The following is a 22199-nucleotide window of genomic DNA, read 5'->3' on the forward strand; positions in this document are numbered from 1 at the left end:
ACGTCAATAATAATTTTATAATTTGTATAATTTATGTTACGCACACACAAATATTTTTGTCTTACTGAAGCCAATGATATTTGTAATAGTAAACTTATTACACAATACTTTAAATGAAGTGTCATTTGTCATTATTGTACTTTAAGGACGTTTTGAATTATAATTAAAGACATTTACTTATCTTATGATATAATTATTCATTTGACTTTCTAACTCGATATCTATAAACGAATGGCTGGTTTTCCAGCTTAAATTATAAGTTCAATTTCGAGCCAAAATAAAAATCATATTATTAATAAAAATAAATATTTTAATCAAATCAAAATATAATTTATTCAAGTAGGCTTTTACAAGCACTTTTGAATCTTCATTTAACAAACAATTGAAAGTAAACTACCCCCCGTTTTGAATGTAGATTCTACCGAGAAGAACCGGCAAGAAACTCAGTAGTTACTCATTTTCAACATAATCTAAACGGAAAGAATCAATCGAGATACTAAAATATTTTTATAATATAGTTTTGTAATTTATAAAAACAATAATATATTTAAAGTCAGTAACAGTACAAATAATTCCAGCAAAATAATCCCAATAATATTAATTAGAATATTATGTAATTATTTGTCTTACTCGTTACCTCCTGCGGCTTCATTTGCGTATGACGGAGGGGGAGGGGGGGGGGAGTGCAGGCTATCACTATGTTCTATTACGTTTAATCAACATTTTATGATGATCAGTTAAGTAATTATAACGTAAAATCGTAGAAAACAATCAGACTGACTCTACCAATAATAATAAAATAATATTAATTAGAATAGAATTTACTGTACAAGTATGTATGTTATGTTAATTATTTAGTTACTAATGTACGTTTTCAACACCTGTTTTGTTATGAACAAACTGTTCCTTGGTCTCATAAAAATTGCAAACATTCCTTGTAAACTATTTTTGAAGCCAGTGTTGAATATTGCATTCTTTTAAAACAGAGTGAAATCTTTGTTTCCCAAGAAATTCGATGGCTTTCTTGGGGATACCCACGAAAAGTAATGTGGTTTCTGCAAACAGACATAAATGACAAAATCTCGAGTAGCCAAATATTTCGACGATTATTAAATCGTCATTTCTATATTCAGAATTTTGAGTATAGAAATTGAAGCCCCCAAAAAAATTATAGTAATTAAGAACCAATTCAGAACATGTTCAAATTGGGTCTTTACAATGCTCACTGGTTTCCCACCCTTGTTAAGGTAAAACAATTACCCATATGAATTGAATGAGTACCATTGTCTAGGCCCGTCAGAAGCTCACCCTCATCTTTTGTATCACGACCACTTCTGTTGTAACGATCCCGAATTCAGCTTAAACGAAAATTTAGTATATAATATTAGAATAATTCATTGAAAAGTGATTACGTCACCAATGTCTATTCCGACGGTAGGAGGAGTAAGAATTAACAAAACTTCAAACGTTCAAACCCAGGCAATCACCACTGAATTGTCATGTGCTTAATTTGTGTTTATAATTCATATCGTGCTTGGCGGTGAAGGAAAACATCGTCAGGAAACCTGCACATATCTAATTTAAACGAAAATAAGTGAATCGACCAAATCACATTGGACTAGCTTCGTGGATTCCACTTAAACCTGACCTATTAGGTTGGCTAGGTTGACCTTCTCAAAGGGAGAGGAGGCCTTAGTCCAGCAGTAAGAAATTTATGGATTGTTACTATATTACGTATGATTTACAAATTAATATATCTTTAGTTTTATATTATTTCTCTTAACTCAACTTTCGAAGTTTTGATGACAATTTCGCCGACTACCGAACTTCCTTTTTTTATAATATTAGTATAAATACTAATGTTATCTATCTATCTAACTTAACCAAAGATGTCATAACAATTCAATATCAAAATTTTATTTACCTTTACTTCTCCTGCTATTCGAATCAGCAATACTGCGAGTTCTTTTTTCAAAAACTATTTTTTTTTTAAGTTCAAGTCTTTGTATGTGTCGAATCTTAGAACTGAATTTTAAATTAGTTTGACCTAACCGTTTTAGTGAAACTTTTGTTCCGATTTTTGGTAATGGTAACAAAACAATCAAGTAAATTTTAGAGTTTTTTAAAGGATAAAAATATTTGATAACTTATTTTTTTTTGGTACAAACTTTGTTACGGGTGCCTAAATAATCTAGTTTACAAAATCTTATTTCAATATTGTAAATAACCTCTTCTCGAAGATTTTGCATGAAGTTTTACCGATTTCTTAAAACGTCTATTTGAAACCATGAGTTCTAACGTTAGGTCCCTGCGGGTTTGCCTAGGCTCAAATCGGGATACAGTAAAATAAACTGTTATTCTTTGATGCTAAAATAACTTATGGCACCTGTATAGATGACCTACTTACCTAGATGCTTTCCTACCGTAAAAATCGATCTATACGTTGAGACCATTGTAATTTATATAATACAGATAATATCCTAGATTTATATTTTTATCATGTATTATTATTATGTATTTTTTCATGTAATATTTTAATGTTAATTTCGCCATCGCCGATTTTAGTCATGATCATTATTGGGCTTAAGTTTGTGCACAAACACAAGTGAGCTCTCTTCTTCTTCACTCTCATAATCTGATAGAACAGTAATCTGTGCAGAGTGAGTTCTGATACAAGACCAAAGGTTTTACGTGCGTTCTTAATATTAACACAACTTCCAAACTACAGGCTCCTACTAAGAATTTCCGACTAGGGGACGGGACCTAAGATCTCTAGATCTGCCATATCTATTTATAATTTCGTGCAGGTCTTAGATAGACTCGATCGAAACATATCCACGATTATTGATTGTTAAAAATATATTATTTTTGAGTCGATATCCGCAAAATTCGTATGATCGAGATATTTCGATATTAAATCCATAAAATTCAATGATATGACAATTCAATGGGGAGCCATGTTTGACGTTTACGGGTGGATTCAAAAATTGTGTTGCAAATAATATTTTCGTGCAGGGTTTAGCATATTTAATTATTTATATTTGTTTAGTTTTATTTAATTTATCCGAGCGAAGCCGGGTTTTCATCTAGTATTTAAAATACAATACGAAACCCTGTCAAGTTCTACCGTTTTCATCCCATCAATAAATGAGTTGCATTTCTTTTATTTACCGTTATTCCGTACCAACGGTTTCCATGTTGGGAGTTTTGACGACACTCAACGGTACTTTTGTTTAGGTACTCTATTCAAGTCCCCTTTTATAGCTCATTTCCTGTTCCGTTTATTGTTTTAAATACTCCCCTCTGCTTTTTTAATTTACGCCACCACGTGAACCCTGATTGCAGATTTTGGTTGGTGTAGATTACTTAATTTTTCTTTTTTCTTTTTGAAGGGAAACAAAGAGTACAATATAACACATAGATAATAAAGACTATATAACGTCGTTCGTGTCCTAGAAAATAGTGTAATAACATCTCATGGATACAGGTCGCCCTCCCGCACGAGTTTCCTGGTGGAAGTCACACGCACTGCTAGCCAACTCGGAGGCGCGCGCCACTGTCTTCTTCACACTGCAACGAGCAGACTACGGAACTGAAGTTACTTGTCAGGTCAAATATATATTCTATTTTAATTAGAAAGGAATAGCAAATAAATGATTAGAATAACAATGTAGAAAATTATAAATCATCCATTATATTCTGTAGCGTCGCCAGTTGGCACAAAGAACTCAACATTTCAGTTCCCAAGGTCGGTGATGCTTTGGTTATATAAGAAATGGTTGGAATTTTATTGAGCTGTAATGGCTGTCTACGGGCTGTGGTGATCACTTGCCATCATCTGGTCCATTTACAAACAAACATAAGATGAATTATTAATGAACACTAAGATACGTATACACTAGCCAACATTTTTAAATGTATCTAACAATTGTTATTTATTGATCTAACAGGCAGTGACAGATCCTTCGATAGCTCCGCTCTCCGAGATCCTGACCATTGATATTAACCGTGAGTACATTTTACCACACATAACCAATTACAGGCTGTTAAAGCAATACAAACAAATCTACAGTCTATTCAAACCACAAGACGACAAAAGCTAAATAAACATTTGACATTGAATCGACGCGATATGATTGGTCGAGAGCACGAGTACTCTATGATATTCACTATGGATCTGCGAAAACATGGCGTTTTGAACGTTAACGAAATTGTTATCGTAAATTTGGAAGTTAAATTAAAGTGGATATAAGTTGTTTAGTGGAATAGTATATTATATAAATAAAGATACATTAGTCAAGAATTGTAAGTAGTTCACAATACAGCTGCGCTAGTAGAAAATCGCGTTGAATATGTAAATCTGAGATTTGTTTACCTTTATTCCTTGCACAGACAGCTCAAGTAGACAGTACTAGAGGGTAACTTATTTGCTTTCCTCAACCTTACTTAATCTCTGTAGTTAAAGAATGAAGGATAGAAAATTCGTTTGAAGCAGACCGACCCGGGAATCTCGGAGTTCGTGACTAGTTCAAACAAGCTAGCCTTGCAGTGTAATTCATTTAGGTAAAATACACAAACTATGCGGGTGAATATTTTATTACCTGAATCTCATGTTCTGCTCGAAAGGTAACACGACCGGAGAGTACCTACTAAGACGAAGGCTTAACATGCTTCCTGGGGCTCAGGATATACATTGCTTAAAATTGTTATTAACAGCTAAACTCATGAACTTTTACTTGCTGGTAGGGCTTTGTGTAAGCCCGTCTGGGTAGGTACCACCCACTCGTCAGATATTCTACCGCCAAGCAATATTGTTGTATCCCGGTGAGTGAACCAGAGTAACAACAGACGCAAAGGACATAACATATCAGTTTCCAAGATTGATGGTGCATTTTTAATGACGGGAATGGTTAATATTGCTCACAGCAGCTATTTCTATTGGCGGTGATGACCATTTACCATTAAATGGCCTGTTAGTTCGACCACCTTTGTATATAATTTAAAAAATAGTCCGATCTGTGACTCGAATCTGAGACCTGAACTATCAGTCTTAAAAGCTAGCTTACTAAACCAACGAGGTGATAGTAGATGGTACTACTACTCTGTTTTTGATATTGTATTTTTTATTATATACTCCTTCTCACCCGCAGCTTCTTCTAGTTCTAGTTTCTTTCATACCAAACTTGTTGGTCTCCCGCGAAACTAAAGATTTGTTAGGAATTTCGAAACCTATGACAATAGTAACTTTTTTTCAAAATAAATTTGAAATTCGTAACAATTTAGTAAAATCCCATCAAGGTTCCTGTTTAATTATCTGCACATCTACGGCTGGAGCTCTCCAAAATGAGACCATAACCGTTTTTTTATGTGCAGCTATCGTCCCATAATCACTGGGACAAAAATCGGCTTACCCTACTAATATATTACATTTCACCAAATTCAGCTGAACGGTTTGATCGTGAAAGAGCAACAGACAGACAGAGTTACTTTGGCATTTATAACAGAACTATACATTTTAGTACAATAAATATCTCTTAACATAAATGTCATTTATCAATTAATAAATGCCACACTTAATACGTTTTCATTTCCGAATGACGGTTTAAATATATCTATCCCGCTCTAACATATTGATAAACAATGTCTGTCTCTCTCTAATGTAGATATCATGTTAATATCCGTGGCGGAAGCTATAACTTGAAATAAATCGTTAGATATCGGTCTTAATGAGTTTTAAGTCGATTTATTTAATTGAAATAACTAATGTTTTTATTATTTCTTAAAAATCTTCGAATTAATATTCGTTTATTAGTTCAGTTACTTCTAATTTAAATTTTAAAGTATGTGTATGCTAACACAATAAAAAAGTAAAATTTGTTTGTTTGTATGTAGAGTGTATATCTCCGAAACAAATGATCTGTATCTAGAAAAAATCACTGGTAGGAAGCAACATTGTTCCTGAGTGCTATATAAATTATATATTTAGCAAATTATATATTTTTAATAAAATGCACAAGCGAAGCCGAATCTAATATATTATAATATTAAGTTTATATTTATAATTATATGCGAGTCTGTTAATAAAACTAATTTATTTATGTCTCTATAATCGTAGCATTTTTTTCAATGATATAATGCCCCATAGATTGACTGTGAAATGAGGCCATTTGCAGACGCGCAAATGGAGCACATGATGGTAAGTGGTCACCACTGCCCCTACATTGGCGCTGTAAGAAATATAAACCATTTGATTAATCGCCAATGCCCCACCAATCTTGTGAACTAAGATATACCTGCATTTACACTAGCTCACTTCAAACCAGAACACAAAAACACTGAATACTGCGTTTGGCGGTAGATTATCGGATGAGTTGGTTGTACCTACCCAGACAGGATTATACAAAGCCCTACTACCAAGTAAATAATATAGATTATTTTTAAATTAATTGATCTTAACCCACCACGCTGGTCTTATGCAGATCAGTAATGAAATACCTTTCGACACATGTAGTTTCCTCAGTATATTTCCAAATATTAGTAGCTGATTGACTCAACAGGAAACGTCGATTCGTAAAACTCAACTCATACTATGACATCATAGCTGTCAGATATCTGAGGTAGGACTAATTGGGGACTTCGGTATTGCTACGTATGTTGCGAACTTGTGTTCATGAATCAAAACAAATGTATATATGTATATAAATAATTAGCAATAATTGAATGAAATATATACCTTAAGAAAAAAAATCAAAGTACATTTTTTTTAAATATATCAGGCTTCGAACATCGTACGGTCGAAATAAGAATTTTACATTATTTATTTAAAAGAAAATGGATTTTAGTGGCACGCGTACTCTAAACCTGTATGTGTGCGTGCGTGTGTATCTAATGCGTATGTGTGCATAATTCCCCAATAAGAACCAATCACAGCACGTTTAAAAGCTTATAAATACCTTAAAAGGTTTCTATAGAAATGAATAAGTTAATAAATCCGTACTAACGACAGATCTCCCGTAGCGGTAGATACAATCAGTTTGTTTGTATCGTCGCGATGCTGATCTCGGTAACTTAATTGACAGCTTGATAAAGCTGTGTGCAGAATTCGAAATATCTTTTCCCCTTATTTTTGGAGTGAAATATAATCGGGCCCTTAGAAAGATTTGTATGAAATGCCGTAGTTTTACTCTTGTTTGTTTAACTAATGGGTTGTTTGTTAAATTATTTGTTTCCTTTTGGAAGTATTAATCGTGTTACACTTAACGATATACTAGCGACCCGCCCCGGCTTCTCATGGGTGCAATGCTGCCTCTAAATATACTACAGAATGTCTTACAACGTTCACAGTTTTTATCAATGGGACTGTCAGTAATTATCAGTGTTTCTTTAGTATATTGTGCATGTATTATACATATAAACCTTCCTCTTGAATCAATCTATCTATTAAAAAAACCGCATCAAAATCCGTTGTGTAGCTTTAAAGATCTAAGCATACATAGGGACAGACAGTGGTAAGCGACTTTGTTTTATACTATGTACTAGCTGTTACCCGCGGCTTTGCTTGCGTAGAATATGAATAATTGAATATATTTACAAATTAACTTAAAATATTACGTTAATGTAAGACCTCTTTGTTGACATTGGTGTGTATTTCATAGCTTCTAACTTCAAAAAATGACGGTTACTCAGACTAACCTGTATACGAAATGTTAACCTAATTTCCCTCCTTAGGCGTAAAATATCCAGAAACACTTAAATGCGAATCTAGTCATTTTTAATCGGTAGCCCAAAAATAAAGTTTTCTGCTTCTAACTTCAAAAATGACGGACTTCCAGACTAACCTGTATACGGAATGTTAAACCAATTTCCCTCTTTAGAGTAGAATATTCAGAAACGCTTAAATACGAATCTACAAATTTTTAATTAGTAGCCCATAAATAAAGTTTCATGCTTCTAACTTCAAAAATAACCGTCTTCCAGACTCCTATATAAGGAATATCAACCCCTATTTCCCTCCTTAGGCGTAAAATATCTAGAAACGCTTAAATACGTAACAGCACATATTTAATCAGTGGCACAAAAATAAAATTTCTTGCTTCTAACTTCAAAAATAACGGACTTCCAGACTAACCTATATAAAAATGTCAACACCTATTAAACTCCTTAGAGTTTGAATATGCAGAAACGCTTAATGTATCTACTCACTTTTAATTAGTATCCCAAAAATAAAGTTTCATGTTTTTAACTTCAAAAATGACTGACTCCCATAAAAACTTTTAACCCTTATTTCACTCCTTAGTGGTAGATTATCTAGAAACGCTTAAATACGTATCTACTCATTTACTCTACAAAAATAAAGTTTCATGTTTCTATCTTAAAAAATGACGGATTTCTATACAAACTCACAACCCTTATTTCACCCCCGTTAGAGTAGAATATGCAGAAACAATTAAATAAGTATCTACTCCTTTTTAATCAGTATCCCAAAAATAAAGTTTCATGTATCTAACTTAAAAAATTAAGGACTTCCATACAAACGTTCAACCTTTATTTTACCCCTTTAGGGGTAGAATTTCCAATATTCGCACCTAAGTGGGTGTCATGTGTTAGTTTATAAGTGTACAACCTAAAATATAAGTTTTATGCTTCTAGTTCTAAATATGACAATACTTTCAACAACTTACAACCTGTCATCCCCCTTTTCAACGTTTATTTTTTTTTCTAGCATTTTTTTTCAAATAAAATGTAGCCTATGCCCTTTCTCTCTCTAGACTATATGTGTACCAAATTTCATTTAAATCGGTCCAGTAATTTTGGCGTGAAAGCAAGACAGACAGACAGTTATTTTCTCCTTTATAATATTAAAGTATGGATTTGCAAACATATTTTCTGAGGTGTGTTTTCTGAATAATTTTAACGAAATGCAGAGTCACGATTTTATTCAACTTTAATCTGCAAACCTAATTACGAACTAAAAAGAAACCAACTAAAAATAAATGAAACCTAAAAGTAACTATTCAATTGAAACTAACCTACCTAATAGAGTGCGAGTCGGACTCGTGAACCGAGGGTTCCATATACATATTTATAGGTATGTAAATAGCTCATAGATCTACCAAAAGGTAGATCATCAGATAAATTTTCGAAAGAAAAACGCAATTACTTTTTATCTGACTAAACTGGGGTTGTACTCAGGGCACCGTGATCTGCAGCCTTATATCTAGGCACTAGACCAACTAGGCTGTCAAAATACAATTCGTCTATAAACGAAGGTTCTCACTTGCAGTTTTACCTACCACGATCAGAAAGAGTTCAGTCATACGAACGAACACTACCAAATTACAAAATCGGAGCTGCTCTTAAGAAATTCTTTATTTCAATCACTACTTTGTTTGTTTGCAGCTTTAAAAGCCACGATACTAAATGGCAATGCAGTCAAGTTAATAGTCAAAGTCAAAAATTTTAAATAGAGGATTATACTCCCTTATTGATTAAACACTTCCAAACACCGGTTTAGAAAGAAACTCAATGAATCTCAGCGGGATTTTTCTTTTTCTATATCTTTCATTATTTGGTTAGGTTTAAGTTTATAGACAATTTATTCTCAAAAAGACATAGTCGCTTACATGAGAATACAGAATTTATTAAAAATTGGTAATCAGTATCGTTTGATTTCGTTCCTCAAATTGTTCGATCGAATTTAATTGAAACATAATATGTTTACTACATTACTCGTCCAAACGAATTAGACGTAATTTATTTTATTTTTAAAATGTCGCTAATTAATGTCAGCTGTTCTAACCACAGATGGTGAAACAAATGAAGAACTTTGGCATTAAATTACGCGATATCATTGGCCGAGATCTCGAATAAACTATTTTAATTATTATGTCTTCGGAATTATTCGAAAAAAGACCTTTTAAATATCGGCGAAGTTGTTAACGGAGGTTTTAATGTATTATAAATAACGATGTTAATCAAGAAATGTTCGTAGTGTTTAATATATGTCATGGAATACATATAAGTAAGATTTATTTATATGAATATATAACCAAGAAGGGGAAGAATCGAAGAAGGAATTTTTAGGGTTTGGAATAGGTCATACGTTTTTAAAGTGCTATAATAAGCTGCGTGATTAAAATTAAAATTTTATCTTGTATAGAATAACTAGTAACCGCCCGCGGCTTCAAGGGTATGTGGTAATATAAACTTTTCCAATCTATCTATTTTCCAATCTATGTTACTATATATTTCTGTGCCAGCCTTTCTATCCAAACACTCTCATTTATAATATTAGAGAGATTTTTTTGTTTGTTTTAGAATGATATTAAGAGTGAGGCGTTCAAAGAAGTAAGAACTCTATGTCTATTGGATTATAATTCATTTCTTTTTGAACGACGGTTTTCAATTAATGACCGAAACCAATCAAATCTACTTCTAAAGTATATTATTCTTTTAATTTTCATTTATAGTAGTTGACGGCGACTGCGACATAATAACATCAATATTTTAATCTCTGACTAAACTTTTTTATAAATTTTATTAAATGTAATTGAAATTTGAAATTAGAATGTAATGTTATGAAGGAAATTGTACGACAGGTATGTGTTCCCACTGCTGGGCTAAGGCCTCCTCTCCCTTTGAGGAGAAGGTTGTTGGATTGTTCCAATGCGGGTTGGTGTATCCAATGCGGATTGGTGGATTGGAAGAATTTGACTGGAAGAAATCAAATTGAGCATCAATTTGCGTAATGTATGAATCAAACATTACGTTAAAATTCAACGTTTTCCTTAAGTTTGGCATGTCTCAGTACTTCCCCGAATTTGATCCTTATAACAGTCATAATACAGGTTCATTTCCAATTTCAACGCGTTCGATACCTAGCTATATACCTAGATATATTGATGTTTCAAAAATCCAACGACGGAGTTTTAGTTTTTATTAAAATCGAAATATAAATTCTTTTGAGTGTTTTTCCATAGTTTCGGAACTGGCCATGCATGTTCAGTTGAAAAATACATGCTGTATATATTTTTATGCTATTTTTAATATAATGTCGGCGAAATCACAACTAACATTTCTCTTACTCTTTATTCAAAGTGAGTATTGCGTTGTTTTATACCGGTCGTTCTTTTGTTTATTGTGAAAGGTGAAAAGTCTGAACAAAAGATTTGCTTTATAATTCCGATTTTAGCCGCGATTTATTCTTTAAAATAAACGAAACGGTACTCACAGTTTACGAAATAATTGTTATAATAAAGTAACCCTTGCTTTTCTTTACCTACGTAGAGAGTTAATCATTTTAGCAAATTTAGGGATATAATGAACGTAAAAAACATCATCAGAACACGAGACTGTTAGAAGGCACCTCTCTACCAAGATATTCGTTATAAATTTTAGGGACGAGACTGTTTAGTTTTAGTCTGGATAAGCTTTTCTTCGTGGTAGGGCTTTGAATAATCCCGTCTGGTGGGTACATCTCACTTATTATCCTACTGCCAAACAGCAATTTCTTAGTATTATTGTGTTCCAATTAGTTGGGTGAGTGAGCCAGTGTAACTAAAGGCACAAGGGACGTAACATAAACATGTAAGGAATGATTCATATTTTGCAGAAAGTGTGTTCCAAATAATAATTTCGTGCAGGGGTACGGTAGTTAGTATATTTATATTTGTTTAGTTTTTATTCTACCCGAGCGAACCCGGGTTTTATCTAGTTATGAAAAAGTGGATAATCTTCATTAGATCTACCGATGTTAGTTTCCAGATCAATCAAGTGATTAGACATTATTTGCGTAATTGCTTTGAATAGGATTAATCAGCATCAATTACAGGTACTTCTAAAATCGTTTATCCTGACTGATCTAATCAACAAATCATTGTCAATGTTCAGCACATAGCCAAAACTACTAAATCTAGGAAGCAGAAATTTGAAACATACCGTAACACAATGTACGTATCCTAAGAAAGGAATTTCATCTTAAAGGTATTCTGTGAATTTAGAAACATGAAAATATTTTATCCCTGTAAAGGTAGGAAAAGTAGTTAGTTCTCAATATAAAAAACAAATTATTCGACAATTTTAGTAGCAAATGTTGTAGAAAATAACTTTGTCCTCAGTTCGACCATTATGGGTGAGGTTGCTAGGTGGTAAACGTCCTCTAGTAGCTGGACGGCGTGCGGAGCTGGTCTGTCAGGCAGTCGGCGCGCGTCCACCGCCTAACATATCCTGGTGGAAGGGTGGTACCAGACTCACCACTGTTAGAGAAACTGTGAGTATGCCCATAATTGCCGTTCGTTTATGTAATTTTGGAAGTTTATGGGATAGTCCGAAAATATTGGTACATTAAAAGCAATTCGTTGCCATATTATTTGATTTCCTCATTTTGACAGCTTATCAAAAATTTAGGCAGTAAATGAATATATTTCTGTTTAAATAACGTATTAGGTTGATTATGTGATGGTGGTGGATGTTGATAAGATTGGTTTGTTTTTTAAAATCATAAAATTTTTCTATGTCAATTTCAATCAAAATTTGTCTAATAATAATTTTAAATGTTTTTCCGCTAAGACCTCCCCTGATGGTAACGTGACCAGCAGTACTTTGAGCTTCTTACCCAGTATAGAGGATGCGGGTAGGGTGCTTTCTTGTAGAGCTACACAACCAGCTCTACCTAGAGCCGTTCGAGAAGATGGATTTCAGCTTGAAGTACAACGTGAGTCGAATAAGACTAATATATTATACTAATTTCAACAAAATATTTCAATGCTATTAATCTTTAATTGTTTATAGATTTGCCAGTAGTGAAGTTAGAGCTTGGCGCAAACTTGGACGCTTCTAAAGTGGTCGAAGGGTCTGACGTTTATTTAGACTGTATGGTGCGTGCAAACCCATGGCATACGCATGTCTATTTCACTCATAATGTAAGTTATAATAAATATTAATTATAAATATTTTGTTATTTATATTCACTCATATGAGTAGATTATAATAATTAAAACGCAATTAAATAATTAATGAGGTTTTTTTTTGGTATTAATTAAATATCGGAATAGGGCGCGACCGTTCGTGGTGGCGCCGGTATAGTAGTCGCCAACCAGAGCCTCGTGCTGCAGCACGTGTCTCGTCGCGCAGCTGGCGCGTATGTGTGCGTCGCACGCAACGCTCTGGGAGAGGGTTCCAGCGAGCCACTCATTTTGGATGTCAAGTGTAAGTGCCTTCCTGTGTGACGATTTGAACCATTGGTAGAACGCAAGTCTGTCTGGGTTGGTACCGACAATGTTTATCTATTATGATTGCATTCAATATTATTATTTTTTTTGCTGTTAAAAGAATGATTAAACCTAAAGTAATGATATGCACACAAGGGTCATACCATCTTATATCCCAAGGTTGGTGACGTATTGGTATTGTAGGGCATAGTTTATATTACTTACAATTTTTTGAGCCAATTGTCTGTAAACCTTCCTACAAATAAAAATATATAAAATGATGATACACGTGTATCATACACTCCTTCTAGGTCAATATGACCTAGAAGGAGTGTTAATTATGTGTTTCAGTAAAAGTAAATATTTTTTCCTGCATATTTTCTGACCATATTTTAACGACTAACTGTTTAGTAAATATTGTGTTATAATGTCCAATTATATCCAAAGAAGGAGCGCTCTTTGTTTTCCTAGTACTATAATCCTGAAGACGGTAACCTATGAACATACGGGTACATCTGGCAATATGGCGGAAATATACTGTCAATGTCCTCATCCGGACTACGATTCAGAATTACTCGAGAGAAAAGTTCAATTACCTGAGATATTCAAAAAAATGCAATAAACTAACTTTGACTATTGTTAACAGACAGCCCAACATGCAAAAATGCGCAGCCAATACCCTTGCGTGCGGCTCGAGGAGAGACCGTGGAGATTGACTGTGAGTTGGAGGCCAATCCACAGGTAAGGAAATACGGCTAGATCTAAACGATTATTGAATCATTATCTCTACAACAAAAGTTCCGACATTTTAATTTGTGCGTATTTGACGTATCTGTTTTACATCAATAATATAAGATACTCAAAATTAGTTTGTTACAATGTTTTAAAGATTAAATTATACGGAATTACGCTAAACATTCTCTATTGGGTGTTTAATTATGCTGGCTTATCTCTTTCGTTTCATATTTTAACAAATTAATGCAAACCAACGTACCAGCAGTCTTCCCTTTAAACCGATAGTTATGGATGAAGCCATTACTTTTTAAAATTTTGTTTTACTAGGAGGCCATGACATATCAGTGGTGGCTCAATAGCACAGCTCATTCTAAGCTCGAACTTAATACGATGGCCGTACACGCGCAGAACAATCTTGGTAAGATCTTTGTTTTCTATAAAACTGAATTTCGTCATCATTAAAAATAATCAGCCCGAAACAATATAAAAATGGTTCTGATTTGAATGGTTGTTTAGGTAGATACCTATACACGGTTAACACTTCGGCTGATTATGGCTGGGTACAATGTGCCGGCACTAACACGGTGGGCCGGCAAGATGTGGCCTGCTTGTTCAACATACTACCCGCTGGTAAGCTTTAGTGTTTTGTTTTTAAATTAAGATAAAGTATGAATTGATTCTAACGAAATTATTATCGTCCCAGAAAAGCCGTCCCCGGTAAAGAGCTGTACGATCACAAACGTGACACACGAGTCTGTATCGTTAGTCTGCGCGCCCGGACATGACGGTGGACTGCGACAGGCCTTTCTTTTGCAGGTTGGTGCCAAATTATGCCAAGAAATTACTGTTGCGTATTAATACTACGTTTACCATTCCATTTTTACTCTTAATCAGGTCTTTGATATGGCAACGGGTTTGTTGCTCCGTAACATGAGCAGCGAGGAGCCACAGTTCGCGGTGTGGGGTCTAACCGGTGCCGTGGGCATGTCGATTCGCGCTTTCAACAGCAAGGGGTCCAGTGAGCCTTTTACGCTATCGTCTAGCTTGCTGAAACATCCACTGCGACAGACGGGTTAATAAATTTATATATAGTGTTTTATCAAAGACTATTATCAATTGTTTGTTGCATCGTACTGTTTCTTCGTATTTGCAGCAAACGTGCCAGTCAGGGTAGAACTGACGACTATACTGGTAACAGTACTGTGTACTGTAGCTGGTATCGCTGCGATCACTACTATATCAGCATTTATCTTTTGCTGGAAGTACTGCCAAAAAGAAGAAGGTGAGTATTCCATTATATACGTTACCAACCAGTTTCATAGGAAAAAAAAGGATGACAAAATAAAGTTGATCTCTATAAGATATTTCTTCCAGTCACTAGAGCGTTAGTAATACGAGTAAAGCTACGTAATGAAGGCTTCTACGAACAAGGAATAGCTTCTTCAAAATATGAATGTATATAAATTGTGTTTCAGAGAAAAATGACAAATCGAAACGTAAACAAGATGACATATCGAACACTCCACTCACAGGCACTAATGAAAGCGTTGATAGCTTAGGTAAGTTGGTGTGTACTGGAAACTTCCCTAACAAAACGCAGATTATACACCATACAATTAAATTTATGGATCAAAAAGGAATTTAACGCCAAAAGGAACCTAAAAAGTAGTGAATATCATTGTAAAACATGACGCGACTGTCCCAAAATGCCATCGAATTTTGTGTCAATTTTAATTCAAGGTCAAATTCTAATCGCTTCAAAGGCCTTTTGAATTTAAGAGTTAAATAGTAGAGGATGATATCTTTATTTGATTTTTGCAATACCTTACACAATAAACCGTTCTTAAGACATACGTATTGAAAAGGTTTTGCTATCTCAAGGTCAACGCTAGAAAGATTCTAGTACGATTTATTGAGTGAATGTTTTAACAAGCTTTTATTATGCTACTGTACTATAATATCCTACAATTTGCAGATAAAAACCCGGATATAATACCAATTGAAGGTAAAATAAATGATAATTGTTCGAATAAATCGTCCGCGACCGATTATAGTTCAATACGGCCTCTCTTGTCTAAGTCTGATTCAGAAAAATACGGCACCAATTGCGATCGCCATTGTGAACACAATGAGCCTTGCAGTCAATACGTGCAAGTGCGACCGTTGGACTTCCGGGTTCATCAGTACCAACATGGCCTACACATGCCCAATATTGGATCCAGTTTAGGCCTAGGTCCAAACATGAGCCACATACCAAATATTGGTCCAAATGACTGTCAAGCTCCATACGACAAAGTGTACGAGAATTGGTTGAAATATAAGAATTCTTTGCCATTAAATACGAGTGGATTGGTAAGTGCTTTGCATATTTTTAATGAACATTTTTGTTATTCAGACAAAGAACTATATATATACTACTATATATAACTATACACATACACATCAGCCCGCATTCGTCCACTGCTGGACATAGGCCTCTCCAAATGCACGCCACTGTGGTCTTTCTTCGGCAACTCGCATCCAGCTCCTGCCAGCCGTCTTGCGCAAATCGTCACTCCACCGTGCCTGAGGACGTCCTACACTACGTTTGCCGAGACGCGGTCTCCACTCTAGAACACGTTTTCCCCAACGGTTATCGGTTCTACGACAAATATGGCCAGCCCACTGCCACTTCAGCTTACTAATCCGGTGGGCTATGTCGATGACCTTGGTTCTCTGACGGATCACCTCATTTCTGATGCGATCCCTCAGAGATACTCCGAGCATAGCCCTTTCCATAGCACGCTGAGCGACTTTAACCCGGTGGACCAGCTTTGTCGTGAGTGTCCACGTTTCGGCTCCGTATGTCATGACGGGTAGGACGCACTGGTTGAAGACTTTCGTCTTAAGGCACTGTGGGATCGACGATGTGAAGATTCGTCGTAGCTTCCCAAATGCTGCCCAACCTAGCTGAATTCTTCTATTCAACTCATCCTCAAAGTTGTTTCTACCTAATCGCAATGTCTGCCCGAGGTAGACATATTTTTGAACAACTTCGAGGACGGTACCGTGTATCGCAATCGGTTCCGGTAGAACATGTTCATTGAACATGACCTTGGTTTTATCCAAGTTCATCCGTAGGCCGATGCGCATAGAAGAATCAGCCAGCTCATTCAGCATCTGTTGCAGGTCCTGCAGCGTTTCTGCCATGATGACGATGTCGTCTGCGAATCTCAAGTGAGAGATGTACTCGCCATTGATGTTGATGCCACGCCCTTTCCAGTTCAGCGTCTTGAACATGTCCTCCATTGCATTAGTGAACAATTTGGGGGAAATAACGTCCCCTTGTCTCACTCCTCGATGCAATGGTATGGGATTCGTTTGACGACTCTGTACTTGGACGGACATGGTGGCGGCCTTGTAGAGACATCTCATCACTTGGATGTATCGCCAATCAACTTGGCAACGCTGCAGGGACTCCAGAACAGCCCAGATTTCAACCGAATCAAACGCCTTCTCATAGTCCACGAATGCAAGACACAGGGGCCGATTATACTCATGGGACTTCTGTATAATCTGCCGCACTGTGTGGATGTGGTCTATGGTGCCGTATCCGCTCCGAAATCCGGCCTGTTCCGGGGGTTGGAATTCGTCGAATCTTCGCGCAAGACGGTTCGTGATCACTCTTGAAAACAGCTTATAGATGTGGCTCATTAGGGATATGGGTCGATAGTTCTTCAGCAGGGTCTTGTCTCCCTTTTTGAAGAACAGGACGACCACACTCCTACTCCACGCCTCCGGAGTTCTCCCTTCGAAGAGGACAGAGTTATAAAGCTTCTGGAGCTCCCTCAGTACGGGTTTACCTCCTGCTTTCAATAGCTCTGTTGTAACGCCGTCCTCTCCAGGGGCTTTTCCATTTTTAAGCTGTTTAAGAGCAATCTCAATTTCGCCAATACTGACTTCTGGCAGGTCTTCGGTGAAATGGCGTGTTAATGTAGCTCTAGGATCCTCATTTTCGGGATCAGGTCGAGATGCATGCGATGCGTATAACCGGCCGTAGAAGTCCTCTACTTCCGAAAGAACTGCCGGCTCATATTTTATATATATATAACTATATATATATATAAAATATGAGAATATATTGAATTACTTGTAATTAAATCCAATGTCCTTGACCTTTTCAATAAGTAACAACCTGTTAAACCAAGCCAAGCTAAGGCCTCTTCTAATTTGTGATAATCTTTTATCACATGTGTCGGAGGAAAATATTTCCAAATCAGTTGGTAGTGTGGTACCAGACTGTTAAGACTTACTAAGGGTTGGATAAAAAATTGGTTTACAGTAGCTATGCCTCCTTTTAGGAATTACTAATATTCCTATTTCGTCCTCCAATTAAGCTCAAAGCTTGTTCTAGGAGTAGGGATGATAATAGCGCTTGGGCTATCAGGATCGGTTCTGCGAGTTTTTACATCGCTAGGCGACCCTTAAACCATTGCGCTTTTGATGCTTGGTCAAAACTTTTACGAGAAATAATGGCTTATTTTCGAAGCGATTTTAAACAATACAGCATTAATCCTTTTCCAAAAAGGGTCCATTTATATACAGATGTTGATAAGATTTCTTAACATTTTCTCATTTCACTTCATTTCTTAAAATTTACTTTATGTATTAAATTGTATTGTAAAACTTTGTCATGATTTTAGCTACCAATGGAGCAATGTATGCCTCCTGAACTATATCCGCCCACTGTATACAGTGCGGCAAGTAGGAATCCTCTCAACTTGGCTCAGATGCCTGAATTAGAATCTTACCACGCGGAGCCTCGTTCAATTACGCAGGAGTACCGCGGCGCTTCGCCCCCAGTGCGAGTTAACACAGATAGCACCAGTGCTTACTTTAGCAAGAATTTGCTGCCAAGGTCAGCTATGGGTAAGTTCAAGCAAGTTCATTCATTCAACTGTCTTGTTGATCTAAGATAAAGGCTTGAGATTTCATGGTCTCGGATTTGAATCCGGAGAGGATCAATAGAAGCTATTGGATGTTTTGGTTGAGGAATTCTCAGTAGCAGTCCACTGTTGGGAATTCGGAAGCGACTTCACTATACATCAATCCTCGTTGTTATCGTCTCGATGAAGATGAGATAACCTTACAAATTTATCAATGGATATTCCCACATTCCCAATGATGAATAGCTAACTACGCAGGATATATCATACAAGTAAACTGGGTTTTTTATCTGTTTTTGTGTATTGCTGTTGGCCCTACTGGCCTTTACAGCGTCACCGAACGTTGGGGCGAGTGCTAAGACTCTGCCTTAAGGTGAACCCTTTTGGGCTCGAGAGTGACGTTCGTCCTGAGGGTGTCTCCTATGAGATCGCACCTCGGCTCAGAACGTAGTCGGTGGGGTAATGTAAACTGGGTGAATAAACACAAGCTCCTATTGTCCAGTTGGACGACACTCAACAAAACCGACTTCCCAATTCAGGGCTTTCACTGAGAATTCCTTGATCTATTTTAGGGTTGTCGAACCTGAAATCTCATGATTTGCATCCATACACTAGATGAACAAGACAGATAAAAAATACAAAGTACAATATTTTAACCAATAACTAATTCACAGGTAATCTACAACGACCGGACGCTGACTCCACCATGAAGTCCGTTGAAACCAACACGCAACAAAATGACCATAGACAAGAGTGTAGGTGAGATAACATCGATGATTATTCAGAAACAAAAATGTGAAGTGATAAACTTTGTGAAAAATAAAAACGGTGCAAAAGAATATAATTATTGTCGAAAGTGAGGTTGTTTCATTAAAATAATAATTATATAATAATATATAAATAGATGAAATCTAAACGAAATTTTTAAATTATTCTTTAAACTTAATGTATTTTAACATTGCGTACTGTCAATTTTGCTTGATGATATTTTCAAATTTTTAACGTTTATTCGAATTTTTCTAAAATTTTAAGACTGATATTTTAAATGATCGAAGTGTTCGCTTAGTATGTTTCACTGACAAAATATAAATAAAATTTAAGAATAAATAAGATTTTAATGTTCACTGTTCAAAAAATGTATATGTCAATGGTTGTATATATAATTATTGTAAATAGTTTGTTTATTTATTGTACAGATAAATGATATAATAGAATGTGTTGCCATATTAGTTAAGATATTGTTAGAATTTTAATAGTATGGAATCACGAGCTTCTATGGAAGTAAAAAATAACATATAAATAAATGTATCAAGTGTTTCCTGGAACATTATTTTAAGTTAATAATTGTACTTATTAAACATTACACTAACTTAACATTGCACTAACGTAATAAAATGTACTTTACTCATTGATTTATATTTTATTAATGTTTTCATTTGATTCAATGTAAAGATAACACATCTATAATAAGTTCAATTTCTACTAAAATTCTACTTCCTGTTGTAGAAAATACACGTGACTGTGTACTAATGTATATAGCACTTTATTATACAGGCTGTTGAAATATCGAAGATACACTATACAATTTTGTTTGTACGAGTTTATTAATTTGATGTTTTTAAAGTAATTGAATATCACTAAATATTTCTGTTTAGTATTTTTCCTTCAATAAATTGAAATAAATGTGTTTATATCTTTATATGCAGTTTTATTTATTACAAATATATAACTATAAGTCATATAACAGCATGACATAAGTTTATATACATACTACTATTTTTGTGGGTATGTTGTATAAAACAATATTAGGGATCAATTTTAGGTCCTTTTTTATCTTTGATATATATTAATGACCTACCTTTCAACGGTGAAGGTGTTTGTAGTATTGTATTAATTACCGATACTTAATTACTAATTAAAGTTGACATAAAAAAACGAATCATGACGATGAAAATAATTAAATAATGCTATGTCACATATAAAAATTTCTTTTATAACAAATAATTTCGTTTTGAACGCTAGTAAATAGCGCTTTTCTTTAACAATATAAATATAAGTGTTATTGATATTATTGTTTTTTTACGCATAACTATATATTCCAAACTCTAGTGGAACTCTCATAAGTCTAGTCTGATAAATTTAGCTTCACAACATAAGCGGTTAGAAAAGTAAGACAACTAACCAATATTTATATCGATCTCGTCGAATTATCGGCGTTTAAATCAAATAAACTTAAATGTAATCTAATTTGAACTTTTTTTGCTGGCTTTTTTTTCTTAGTCGTCTCACGCACACTAAGACAATTTGTCTGCACGAGTTTTACTCATACTAATGCTCGACGATAATTTAACGTCTCGACGTTACACTGGGGCGCGCCTTTGTGACTAAATAGATTTATACTGCTCGATTAGTATACTTGGGATATTTTAATAGTATTGTGTACAATATATTACTTCAGGTTAATGGTGTGGACATATAAATTATATTCATTATAAAAAGAGCAGTTACATCTCAGAGCTCGGGATCCGGGGAAAAAAAATTATGGAGTTAGTATTCGTTGATTTCAATGAGGGATATGATCTGAATATCGCAAAAGAACTTGAGTTTCTTGCTTCTTCTTAGTAGCCTATAGCTATAATATTCCTAGCAAGAGCCAGGGAGATTCAAATATATTTTGACTTAGTCTGACTTTTGGAAGTTGATTAATGAGACTGTTTTGTAACAATATTAGTGAGTTAGGATCAACAAACCTTAATGAATGTTATGAGTGGGAAATACCGTGTCTACATTGACTTTGCTAATTATTGTGGATGAGTATATTTGGTTGGAGAATATTATAATATTAATATGTATCTCGTTAGACACAGTACCGTTTACACGTCTTTACGTCTTCAAGTTTCGGAATTGTTATGACTGCGGTTCCTATTGACTGCAGAGTTAGACTTCCAGTGGGTATTTCAACATCAATAAGCTAAGTTCTATTGTGGGTTTAATCTACGCTTATAGGGTATAGACCATTTTTAATTGATGATTTTTTATTGGTCATCTGATGAATGACTATTTCCCGTTGACAGTGGCGCTGTAAAAGATATTAAATATCCGTTACATCGTAAATGCTCTACTGATCTTAGTAACTAAGATGTTGTCTCTGTAGTTATACTGGTCCACTCAACCTTCAAGCTGGAACAAAACAATACTGTTTCTGTTTGGTGATAGAATAAATGAGTGGGTTATCAACCACCAATTAAAATTTATATTGAGTCAATATAACATATTCACGCAAATGTTTGGTCATACAATTGTTCCTATAGAGCAGTGTGCTTAAGTTCGT

The 22199-nt window shown here is 35.0% G+C and overlaps 1 protein-coding gene across 1 annotated transcript in view; it reads left to right on the forward strand.

Moving 5' to 3' along the window:
* Positions 1 to 20567, forward strand: part of LOC113392039 (hemicentin-2-like) — a 60267-nt gene extending 39700 nt beyond the window's left edge. Inside the window, exons 6-21 of the mRNA XM_026628252.2 lie at positions 3488 to 3609; positions 3951 to 4008; positions 12117 to 12268; positions 12568 to 12712; positions 12790 to 12920; positions 13053 to 13206; positions 13855 to 13949; positions 14271 to 14361; positions 14460 to 14573; positions 14647 to 14759; positions 14838 to 15015; positions 15097 to 15225; positions 15419 to 15502; positions 15919 to 16295; positions 18626 to 18851; positions 19543 to 20567. Coding sequence (XP_026484037.2) covers positions 3488 to 3609; positions 3951 to 4008; positions 12117 to 12268; positions 12568 to 12712; positions 12790 to 12920; positions 13053 to 13206; positions 13855 to 13949; positions 14271 to 14361; positions 14460 to 14573; positions 14647 to 14759; positions 14838 to 15015; positions 15097 to 15225; positions 15419 to 15502; positions 15919 to 16295; positions 18626 to 18851; positions 19543 to 19631 — 2258 coding nt within the window. The 3' untranslated portion in view covers positions 19632 to 20567. The remainder of the gene's footprint in view (positions 1 to 3487; positions 3610 to 3950; positions 4009 to 12116; positions 12269 to 12567; positions 12713 to 12789; positions 12921 to 13052; positions 13207 to 13854; positions 13950 to 14270; positions 14362 to 14459; positions 14574 to 14646; positions 14760 to 14837; positions 15016 to 15096; positions 15226 to 15418; positions 15503 to 15918; positions 16296 to 18625; positions 18852 to 19542) is intronic.
* Positions 20568 to 22199: the final 1632 nt, after the last annotated feature.

The sequence above is a fragment of the Vanessa tameamea genome, chromosome 27 (genome assembly GCF_037043105.1).
Source record: "Vanessa tameamea isolate UH-Manoa-2023 chromosome 27, ilVanTame1 primary haplotype, whole genome shotgun sequence".
In the NCBI taxonomy this organism is placed as follows: Eukaryota; Metazoa; Arthropoda; class Insecta; order Lepidoptera; family Nymphalidae; genus Vanessa; species Vanessa tameamea.